The following is a 12,209-nucleotide window of genomic DNA, read 5'->3' as shown; positions in this document are numbered from 1 at the left end:
ACAGAGTTGAAATGAAATGAGAGTGACCATCATGGCAAGGCACATGAAGCCATACATGACATTAATATGAAGTAAAACCCAAAATACTTCAAATTTTCTGTGTAGTTCATGTAGTTATATTTCAGTATTTTCACATAAACATCATTTTTTTTCAGTTTGATGTTGCACAAACAAACAAAAAAATTATTGCATACTGTCACAAGAAGTGCATTTGAAGCTAAGCTGCAATTAAGCAAAAAGTAAAAGCAGAACACACACATTTCAAACCAGCTATCTCAGCATCAGACCCTCGAAATGCTGGGAGAAGAGAAGGCAGAGTAACAAAGAGAATGAAAACATATTGTAACGCCTTTAGATAACAATGCTGAGACTTAAACATGGCTGTGATGAACAAGTGATTGAAAACATCATGTGGCGTTTATCCTGTGCCATTTCTGTGTGTTTAAATTTCTTATGTCACTGCAAATGTTAGAGCCCCTTCACACATAACACGATTGAGGCAGAATGGCAGACGAAAGAGGAATTGCATGCCACTCGTGAAAAATCGGAGCCACCTCAAACGCCTTGTACAGCTGTCGCCACAACCATTCGTGCACACCAGTCGCCGAAAGACAACGAGTACCCTGCGAGTGCCCATTCGATCCCCCTCTTGGCAGGTGTCGGCCAAATTCCAGGTGCCACACACGAACAACCTACACCACTCGCTGGACACACAGAAAAGACGGGGCTATTCATGCTCCCAGCATGAGAGTAGAGTGCAGATGACCATATTCGAGCTGCTTGTGAAAACTGTCTAAGTGCCCCATAAGCGTGGTGTTGAAAAGCAACACACATGGGTGTGAGTGTACCAAACTACCCTTCTGCTGGCTTTTTATTGAGGTTGTGTTACATAACTAAGGGATGGTTCAGGGTCACCTGATCCAGCCCTAACTATAAGCTTTAGCAAAAAGGAAAGTTTTAAGCCTAATCTTAAAAGTAGAGAGGGTGTCTGTCTCCCTGATCTGAATTGGGAGCTGGTTCCACAGGAGAGGAGCCTGAAAGATGAAGGCTCTGCCTCCCATTCTACTCTTACAAACCCTAGAAACTACAAGTAAGCCTGCAGTCTGAGAGCGAAGCGCTCTATTGGGGTGATATGGTACTATGAGGTCCCTAAGATAAGATGGGACCTGATTATTCAAAACCTTATGAGTAAGAAGAAGAATTTTAAATTCTATTCTAGAATTAACAGGAAGCCAATGAAGAGAGGCCAATATGGGTGAGATATGCTCTCTCCTTCTAGTCCAGGGGTGGGCAATCATGTGCCATAAAGGGCCGAGACACTGCAGGTTTTCCGTGCAACCAATCGCCTCAGCAGGTGATTTCATTAATGATCAGGTGTCTCAGAAGGTGATTTCATTGACAACCAGGTGTTTATGTTCAGAGCAGAAGCTCATCAGCAACCCACCTGCTGAGGTGATTGGTTACATGGAAAACCTGCAGTGTCTCAGCCCTCGATGCCCACCCCTGTTCTAGTCCCTGTTAGCACTCTAGCTGCAGCATTCTGAATTAACTGAAGGCTTTTCAGGGAACTTTTAGGACAACCTGATAATAATGAATTACAATAGTCCAGCCTAGAGGAAATAAATGCATGAATTAGTTTTTCAGCATCACTCTGAGACAAGACCTTTTTAATTTTAGAGATAGTTTCTAAAATTAGAAACTATTGTGTGGAATCCCACTATGAACACTTACAAAAGTGGACTCAAACTATTTTAAAAACTCCACGAAATTATAAGAAGAGACCATAGTAATGGTAAATAAGTCCAAAAAATGATTCCCTTACTCTCAATGATGTCACCCAAGCCCTGAGCGTAGAGGAGGTCTTTCAAACGAGACACCTCCTCTTTCAGCTCTCGCACCAGGCGGTTGTTTGGATCCTCATTAATCACAGCATTACAGCGAATCTGTTTGGCGCGATCTGCATACCTGCAAAGAAATACAAAAAGGTAGGACGCACAAGCTCACCCCCACCCCCAGTATCACACATCCACTATCAGATTTATGCTTTATTACACAATTCTGCAGCCTGCTACTGCAGCAGCAACCTGCAGAGGCAAAGTGTGTGTTATGCAACATTTTAGTCTCAGTGGCTTCAGTGTCCTACAAAGTGACATTCACAGGCCGTGTGGGAGAAAGGAAGTGTGTCATCTGCTCTCTACCTAAGTGTGCTAAGGGTCTCTTCATAGTTGATGTCTGCAGGACTCAGGGCAGCAACCATCGCAGTGCGAGAATTTCCACCTGGCCCAGTGTATGAAAGAGGTTGATGAGAAAACATGCATTCACTTTGTGGTGCACTAATGGATCATTATGAAGCATTATCCTGTCAAAATGAAATAAACCGTACCCAGATTTTCTCTCAGAAGCCAGGTCAAGACTGAATCTCTGTATGGAATAAAGCTTTCCACTTCTTCTTCTTTTTATTCTGTGCACACAGGAGAAACACAAAATCAACATGAAACATAAAATCTATGCAATTATCTCCAATGGGTTTGAAATAAATTGTAAATAAATTACCTTATTCTGTCCAGAATCCTAAAATGAATGAGACAGAAATATTAGGATGTTCATGCAATATAAAGTAAATTGAGTTTACATGAAACAGTCATGCTTCATACCATTTCTGCCAAAGCAGAGATGACTTTCCCTAACGTGGTTAGAGATTTGTTGATATTTGCTCCTTCCTGCGTGGAAAAACAAAGGACAACACTTAAAACTGAACAAATGGAAAAAACACACTTACGCTTTAATTCTCAAGTGACCAAGCTACTTTAGCTACTTTCATTTATGACCCCACTGACTTTACATTGGAATGGAATATGTCTACAACTCCAATTCCAGTGAAGTTGGGATGTTGTGTGAAATGTAAATAAAAACAGAATGCAATGATTTGCAAATCCTCTTCAACCTATATTCAATTGAATACACCACAAAGACAAGATATTTAATGTTCAAACTGATAAACTTTGTTTTTGTGCAAATATTTGCTCATTTTGAAATGGATGCCTGCAAAACGTTTCAAAAAACCTGGGACAGGGGCAACAAAAGACTAGGAAAGTTGATGAATGCTCAAAGAACACCTGTTTGGAATATTCCACAGGTGAACAGGTTAATTGGAAACAGGTGAGTGTCATGACTGGGTATAAAAAGAGTATCCCCAAAAGACTCAGCTGTTCACAAGCAAAGATGAGGCAAGGATCACCACTTTGTGAACAACTGCGTGAAAAAAATAGTCCAACAACAATGTTTCAACATTCAATAGCAAGGAATTTAGGGATTCCATCATCTACAGTCCATAATATAATCAGAAGATTCAGAGAATCTGGATAACTTTCTACACGTAAGCAGCAAGGCCAAAAACCAACATTGAATGCTCATGACCTTCAATCCCTCAGGCGGCACTGCATTAAAAACCGACAACATTGTGTAAAGGATCTTACCGCATGGGCTTAGGAACACTTCAGAAAACCATTGTCAGTTAACACAGTTTGTCACTACATCATACATACAAGTGCAAGTTAAAAATCTACCATGCAAAGCAAAAGCCATACATCAACAACATCCAGAAAAGCCACCACCTTCGCTGGGCCCAAGCTCATTTGAAATAGACAGACGCAAAGTGGAAAAGTGTGCTGTGGTCTGATGAGTCCACATTTCAAATTGTTTTTGGAAATCATGGACGTCGTGTCCTCCTGACAAAAGAGGAAAAACACCATCCAGATTATTACCAGCGCAAAGTTCAAAAGCCAGCATCTGTGATGGTATGGGGGTGTGTTAGTGCCCATGCCACGGGCAACTTACACATCTGTGATGGCACCATCAATGCTGAAAGGTACATCCAGGTTTTGGAGCAAAACATGCTGCCATCCAAGCAATGTCTTTTTCATGGACGTCCCTGCTTATTTCAGTAAGACAATGCCAAGCCACATTCTGCATGTGTTTCAACAGAGTGGCTTCGTAGTAAAAAAGTGTGGGTACTAGACTGGTCTGCCTGCAGTCCAGACCTTGTCGCCCACTGAAAATGTGTGGGGCATTATGAAGCGCAGAATACAACAATGGAGACCCCGAACTGTTGAACAACTGAATTCGTACATCAATCAAGAATGGGAAAGAATTCCACCTACAAAGCTTCAACAATTAATGTCCTCAGTTCCCAAATGCTTATTGAGTGTTGTTAGAAGGAAAGGTGATGCAACACAGTGGTAAACATACCACTGTCCCACCTTTTTTGAAACATGTTGCAGGCATCTATTTCAAAATGAGCAAATATTTGCACTAAAACAATAAAGTTTATCAGTTTGAACATTAAATATCTTGTCTTTGTGGTGTGTTCAATTGAATATAGGTTGAAGAGGATTTTGCAAATCATTGTATTCTGTTTTTAATTTACATTTTACACAATGTCCCAATGTCATTGGAATTGGGGTTGTATATAAGTGACTATTTTAGGGTTATTCATATTTAATACACTCCCTAATATAGTTGTCCATCATGTAATGTAGCAAGGTTTGGAATTTGATATTTATTTTACCAAAACGCAGGCAAAAAACACACCAATTACCTTGTTTGCTGCATCATGGAAAAGGTACACTACCGTTATTTCATTGCATTTTATTTCCTTGCAGTTTATTTCTTTGCATCAAAAATGAAAACCATGCAACATTTAAAGTTTCATTGAGTACAATATGTATTATGTGGTAGGAGAGTTATAGCAAGACAGTTTTCAATAACGATTCTATATCAGAGTTGTCTGACATCTCAGGGATATGATCTTCATTGTCTGCTGCTGACTCATCTCCATCAATGGAGCTATTTTCATGCTCAATCTGGGCATCAAGAATCAGTTTCAATACTTGTGCAGCTGTAAATCTTGCTATTCTAGGTCTGTTGGCCATGCTTCCCTGCAAAACAGTAACAAGTAATGATTGGAGTTGGTAAATTATAATACCATGTGAAGCTATAATGCCAAAAATCTCATAGATTTCCCTGGGGTCATAAATGACCCAGCACAAATTTGAAGTTACAGTTGCCACACGGATCGGCTGATCCTTGCAAAATTCTATAAACACATGCAGGACAAATAGATTGACAAATTCATGGTAGGAAACCTTTTTCCCATTTGAAGCGGAGGAATGGTGTACAAACATATATGCCTGGGGTTGTAAATTATCCCACTCAGTCGCTTGACGGTTAATGTAGCAGGGTTTTCACTTTCATGAACTGTCACATTCTATAAACTGAAGTGAGAAGAACTGGTCATTACTAAGATGTCACTGCAACATCACTTGTGTATTTTGATGGAAAGCATGCCTAAATCTCTTCTAAATATAGTGTTACATATTTTCATCATCATGACAGTAATGCAATGGCACAATGGGAAACCTCAATGCAAAGAACCACAATAATACCAAATAAAAAGCTGGTTTAGTGTTAACAGCTCCAGCAGGCTATGGCAGTCCTTCAAGTGGTCACTTTATCCGGCAGAGGTCAGGAACACAGGAAATCAAACAAGCAACTGTCCTTTACAGGTACTATCAGAAGAGTTATTCAAAAACACAAGCCAATGTTCAATACACAGAGACCTGTCATACCATGTGAACAAATCCAGAAATGTAACGCAAGGCATAGGACTCCCCCTTAAACCTCACCAGATGCTCCATATCCAGGTTTTGCAAGTTCTGGAGATCAAAATTACCAATATAGACTGGACACACCTCAATGTAAAAGAGTCACATTCACACATAATGTAACATGGGTTCATCCCACATCTAGTATTCATGTTCCCTTTATCTGTTGGGGCTGAAGTTCGTTCATGTGGATGTTTGCTGTCAAGTGATCTTTACGGCATCCTGCCAGTTCTGAGCAGTGACTGGTGTGCTTCATGTTGTACTCAAGACAGCATCCTATTGGATCATGGCCCTTTATTTTCCCCATTTATTGCTAAGATCTCGTCACAAAACTGCCAACACTTTGATGAGACACACTAATAAATCACTACGTTACTTAAAGTTGGCATAAATTTTTTTGTTGAGTATTTAAAGAAAAAAGTCTCAGGGCATCATGCGATGGTGACGACGCATCACGGTGTGCCATGACGTGGTGCACGATGCAATAAGATGTCAACAGGTCTCAGATCAGCCTACAGTTCAATGTATGTTACGTCAAACATTGTAAAGGTGGAAAGTCTCGTTAGCCGTCTAAAGGTAACCAGATATGTTTCTGATGTGTTTCTATAGATTGTAAGGAAGTTTCACCTTAAGCCTCGTCCCTTTGGCTCCAGTTGAATCTGCTCTCTCACTTCCAGCTAAATCCACCAGGCTGATTTTGCTAACCTGTAACAGAATACATGCGCTGAAAATAAAATGTGATGAAGCCATTTATGTTTATTACTCCAGAGACCATTTTCACTTACGATTATGGCAGGAAAACCCATTTTAAGATAATATTATAATCAGTGTCATCATTCAGCTAATGGATAAGCAGTAGCATCATCTTACTGTACAATTAAGTCCCTCGGGGTGTGATGAGATGTTTCTACCTTCTCAGAGGTGTTATCGGTCTCAGCATCACGGCACTTCTGAGTAAATATGATGTTAAAAACAGCATGTGAACGGCTGCTTGTCTCGTTCATGTTGGTGGCAGCCACTGTCCTGTAAGAAGAATGGATTCAATTTAATCCAGTTTGAGCATCTGCTCCTATATAACTGGACTTTAAACAATGTGCTTCTTTTTATGCAACTGCAAAATAAATGATAATTTTCCTGTTTTAAGATCAACTACCTTGTTCAAAAAGAAGTTCAATATGGAAACAGAGAGATTATACATATCACAATAGTTTAAAAATATAAAAGAATGCTAAAATATGCTTGCCGTATGAACATTGTGTTCTCTAGCATTTGCAATTGTTTAATTATGATCCTATTGTCTTATGTACAATTTGTACATGTTCAATAAAGACACTCTTTAAATCAATCAAAAACATTCAAAAACAATATTTAACAGCGGAAGCTGTGGAAATCCAGGAATATTTGTAGATCACCCTCTGTGCATTTGCAGGTATGAATGAGACAAATGTAACTCCATAGGAAGTTAGCTTTGACTTAGCGGAAGTTAGTATGCACACTAACATCTGCAAAATGTCTTAAATGACTCCAGAGGTGTTATTCGGTTACAAAAACAGCATTTTCAGTTTTAGAAGTGTTTATTTCGTACTAGCTTTTATATGACAAAGAGGATATATTTACACACAAATAAAAGAGTTCTGCAGCTAGCTAGCAGTGTGTGGTGTCACCATGCTAATGTCCATGACATGTCTTGTAAATACAGTGAGGAAAATAAGTATTTGAACACCCTGCGATTTTGCAAGTTCTCCCACTTAGAAATCATGGAGGGGTCTGAAATTTTCATCTTAGGTGCATGTCCACTGTGAGAGACATAATCTAAAAAAAAAAACAAAATCCGGAAATCACAATGTATGATTTTTTAAATAATTTATTTGTATGTCACTGCTGCAAATAAGTATTTCAACACCTGTGAAAATCAATGTTAAGATTTGGTACAGTAGCCTTTGTTTGCAATTACAGAGGTCCAACATTTTCTGTACTTTGTCACCAGGTTTGCACACACTGCAGCAGGTATTCCGGCCCATTCCTCCACACAGATCTTCTCTAGATCAGCCAGGTTACTGGGATGTCACTGAGAAACATGGTGTTTGAGTTCCCTCCAAAGATTTTCTATTGGGTTTAGGTCTGGAGACTGGCTAGGCCACTCCAGAACCTTGATATGCTTCTTATGGAGCCACTCCTTGGTTATCCTGGCTGCGTGCTTCGGGTCATTGTCATGTTGGGAGACCCATCCATGACCCATCTTCAATGCTCTAACTGAGGGAGGTTGTTCCCCAAAATCTCGCAATACATGGCCCCGGTCATCCTCTCCTTAATACAGTGCAGTCGTCCTGTCCCATGTGCAGAAAAACACCCCCAAAGCATGATGCTTCCACCCCCATGCTTCACAGCAGGGACAGTGTTTTTGGGATGGTACTCAGCATTCTTCTTCCTCCAAACACAGCGAGTGGAATTAAGACCAAAAAGTTCTATTTTGTCTCATCTGACCACATAACTTTCTCCCATGACTCCTCTGGATCATCCAAATGGTCATGGGCAAACTTAAGACGGGCCTGGACGTGTGCTGATTTAAGCAGGGGAACCTTCCGCGCCATGCATGATTTTAACCCATGACGTCTTACTGTATTACCCACAATAACCTTGGAAACTGTTGTAGGCTGGGGTGTTTGGCTGGCTTGGTTTTTGTTTTCTGTTTCTCCCACCAGGTGGTATGCATTCAGGACTGAGTGGCTGAGCATTAGGACCTCACCCTGAACACCTGAGGCTTGTTTTCACATGCAGGTCATCAGGACTCACAGCTGTGGTGTATTTTGTCTTAATCAGAGATTGCTGCATTTAAACCTTGAATGCACAGTGTGTAATTGCCAGAGACTCGACCTTGTGAGCAGACGTGAGAGATCGACGTCAGGAGAACAATCTCACCATCACGGACGCAGAGACCGCTCCAGGTTTGATGCCACAGTCTGTGAAGGAGGATTGGGTGAGGTCTCACGCTCTTCAGCACACTTCCTGAGGTAATTTGGTTTTGGTGACTTTTATGAAGTAATGACAGTGGATTTGGTGTCCCTCACACCTTGTGTTAGTGAGCTGTCACGTTCTGCTAATTCTCTAATCAGCTTCTGCTGCAGTGGAGATTTGAACTGAGTTGTTCCGTGCCTGCAGGGTGAGAAGCTGATGTATAGATTTAAGACAGGAAGTGTTTGCTGATTGCGTGCACCTTTGAGTTGTGTCTCTCTGTGTGGAGTTGGACTCACCTCATGTTTTCTTTCTTCACAGACTTGGTTTGTCGCGGCCACCTGGGGGTGTCGGCGGGGTCCCTGGGTCCAAACTGCTGTGGCTCCGGACCATTTGCGCTGTTGAGAGTGCGCCGTGTTTCCACCTCACCAGACCGCGGACTTTTTAGTTGTTTAGCGTCACTCACTGTTATGTTTATTAAATTCTATTATCTTTGAACCGTGCTCTGCTTATTTTATGCTGGGTCCTTTCAAACGCTGGGTCGGTGCTCCGACCGCGTCCGAAACATAACAGAAACAGTGGTGCCAGCTCTCTTCAAGTCATTGACCAGCTCCTCCCGTGCAGTTCTGGGCTGATTCCTCACCTTTCTTAGATCACTAATACACCACAAGGTGGGCTCTTGCGTGGAGCCCCAGTCCGAGAGAGACTGACAGTCATCTTTAGCTTCTTCCATTTTCTAATAATTGCTCCAACAGTTGATCTTTTCTCACCAAGCTGCTTGGCAATTGCCCCGTAGCCCTTTCCAGTCTTGTGGAGGTCTACAATTTTGTCTCTCGTGTCTTTGGACAGCTCTCTGGTCTTAGCCATGTTAGTAGTTGGAGTCTTACTGATTGTGTGGGGCAGACAGATGTCTTTATGCAGCTAACAACCTCAAATAGGTGCTTCTAATTTGGAATAATAAGTGGAGTGGAGGTGGACTTTTTAGAGGTGGACTAACAGGTCTTTGAGGGCCAGAATTTTTGCTGATTGGCAGGTGTTGAAATACTTATTTGCAGCAGTAACATGCAAATAAATTATTAAAAAATCATACATTGTGATTTCCAGATTTTTTTTAGATTATGTCTCTCACAGTGGACATCAATCAATCAATTCAATCAATTTTTTTTTTTATATAGCGCCAAATCACAACAAACAGTTGCCCCAAGGCGCTTTATATTGTAAGGCAAGGCCATACAATAATTATGTAAAACCCCTACGGTCAAAACGACCCCCTGTGAGCAAGCACTTGGCTACAGTGGGAAGGAAAAACTCCCTTTTAACAGGAAGAAACCTCCAGCAGAACCAGGCTCAGGGAGGGGCAGTCTTCTGCTGGGACTGGTTGGGGCTGAGGGAGAGAACCAGGAAAAAGACATGCTGGGGAACCCCCCAGCAGTCTACGTCTATAGCAGCATAACTAAGGGATGGTTCAGGGTCACCTGATCCAGCCCTAACTATAAGCTTTAGCAAAAAGGAAAGTTTTAAGCCTAATCTTAAAAGTAGAGAGGGTGTCTGTCTCCCTGATCTGAATTGGGAGCTGGTTCCACAGGAGAGGAGCCTGAAAGCTGAAGGCTCTGCCTCCCATTCTACTCTTACAAACCCTAGGAACTACAAGTAAGCCTGCAGTCTGAGAGCGAAGCGCTCTATTGGGGTGATATGGTACTACGAGGTCCCTAAGATAAGATGGGACCTGATTATTCAAAACCTTATAAGTAAGAAGGAGAATTTTAAATTCTATTCTAGAATTAACAGGAAGCCAATGAAGAGAGGCCAATATGGGTGAGATATGCTCTCTCCTTCCAGTCCCCGTTAGTACTCTAGCTGCAGCATTTTGAATTAACTGAAGGCTTTTTAGGGAACTTTTAGGACAACCTGATAATAATGAATTACAATAGTCCAGCCTAGAGGAAATAAATGCATGAATTAGTTTTTCAGCATCACTCTGAGACAAGACCTTTCTAATTTTAGAGATATTGCGTAAATGCAAAAAAGCAGTCCTACATATTTGTTTAATATGCGCTTTGAATGACATATCCTGATCAAAAATGACTCCAAGATTTCTCACAGTATTACTAGAGGTCAGGGTAATGCCATCCAGAGTAAGGATCTGGTTAGACACCATGTTTCTAAGATTTGTGGGGCCAAGTACAATAACTTCAGTTTTATCTGAGTTTAAAAGCAGGAAATTAGAGATCATCCATGTCTTTATGTCTGTAAGACAATCCTGCAGTTTAGCTGCCTAAGGGAAGCATGTATAAAGTGAATAAAATTGGTCCTAGCACAGAACCTTGTGGAACTCCATAATTAACTTTAGTCTGTGAAGACGATTCCCCATTTACAAATTGTAATCTATTAGACAAATATGATTCAAACCACCGCAGCGCAGTGCCTTTAATACCTATGGCATGCTCTAATCTCTGTAATAAAATTTTATGGTCAACAGTATCAAAAGCAGCACTGAGGTCTAACAGAACAAGCACAGAGATGAGTCCACTGTCTGAGGCCATAAGAAGATCATTTGTAACCTTCACTAATGCTGTTTCTGTACTATGATGAATTCTAAACCCTGACTGAAACTCTTCAAATAGACCATTCCTCTGCAGATGATCAGTTAGCTGTTTTACAACTACCCTTTCAAGAATTTTTGAGAGAAAAGGAAGGGTGGAGATTGGCCTATAATTAGCTAAGATAGCTGGGTCAAGTGATGGCTTTTTAAGTAATGGTTTAATTACTGCCACCTTAAAAGCCTGTGGTACATAGCCAACTAACAAAGATAGATTGATCATATTTAAGATCGAAGCATTAAATAATGGTAGGGCTTCCTTGAGCAGCCTGGTAGGAATGGGGTCTAACAGACATGTTGATGGTTTGGATGAAGTAACTAATGAAAATAACTCAGACAGAACAATCGGAGAGAAAGAGTCTAACCAAATACCGGCATCACTGAAAGCAGCCAAAGATAACGATACATCTTTGGGATGGTTATGAGTAATTTTTTCTCTAATAATTAAATTTTGCTAGCAAAGAAAGTCATGAAGTCATTACTAGTTAAAGTTAATGGAATACTCAGCTCAATAGAGCTCTGACTCTTTGTCAGCCTGGCTACAGTGCTGAAAAGAAACCTGGGGTTGTTCTTATTTTCTTCAATTAGTGATGAGTAGAAAGATGTCCTAGCTTTACGGAGGGCTTTTTTATAGAGCAACAGACTCTTTTTCCAGGCTAAGTGAAGATCTTCTAAATTAGTGAGACGCCATTTTCCTCTCCAACTTACGGGTTATCTGCTTTAAGCTACGAGTTTGTGAGTTATACCACAGAGTCAGGCACTTCTGATTTAAAGCTCTCTTTTTCAGAGGAGCTACAGCATCCAAAGTTGTCTTCAATGAGGATGTAAAACTATTGACGAGATACTCTATCTCACTTACAGAGTTTAGGTAGCTACTCTGCACTGTGTTGGTATATGGCATTAGAGAACATAAAGAAGGAATCATATCCTTAAACCTAGTTACAGCGCTTTCTGAAAGACTTCTAGTGTAATGAAACTTATTCCCCACTGCTGGG

General features: G+C 40.9%; 1 protein-coding gene across 1 annotated transcript in view; it reads right to left on the bottom strand.

Annotated features, from left to right (window-relative positions):
• kif1aa (kinesin family member 1Aa) overlaps positions 1-12,209 on the bottom strand; it is a 237,111-nt gene that overhangs the window by 174,105 nt on the left and 50,797 nt on the right. The window contains 8 exon segments of the mRNA XM_034180686.1: positions 1,823-1,965; positions 2,199-2,277; positions 2,384-2,441; positions 2,444-2,461; positions 2,554-2,571; positions 2,655-2,720; positions 6,291-6,368; positions 6,575-6,686. Of these exon segments, the coding sequence (XP_034036577.1) occupies positions 1,823-1,965; positions 2,199-2,277; positions 2,384-2,441; positions 2,444-2,461; positions 2,554-2,571; positions 2,655-2,720; positions 6,291-6,368; positions 6,575-6,686 (572 nt within the window).

Source organism: Thalassophryne amazonica, chromosome 10, assembly GCF_902500255.1.
Source record: "Thalassophryne amazonica chromosome 10, fThaAma1.1, whole genome shotgun sequence".
In the NCBI taxonomy this organism is placed as follows: domain Eukaryota; kingdom Metazoa; phylum Chordata; class Actinopteri; order Batrachoidiformes; family Batrachoididae; genus Thalassophryne; species Thalassophryne amazonica.
This window is presented reverse-complemented; position numbering and strand designations above follow the sequence as displayed.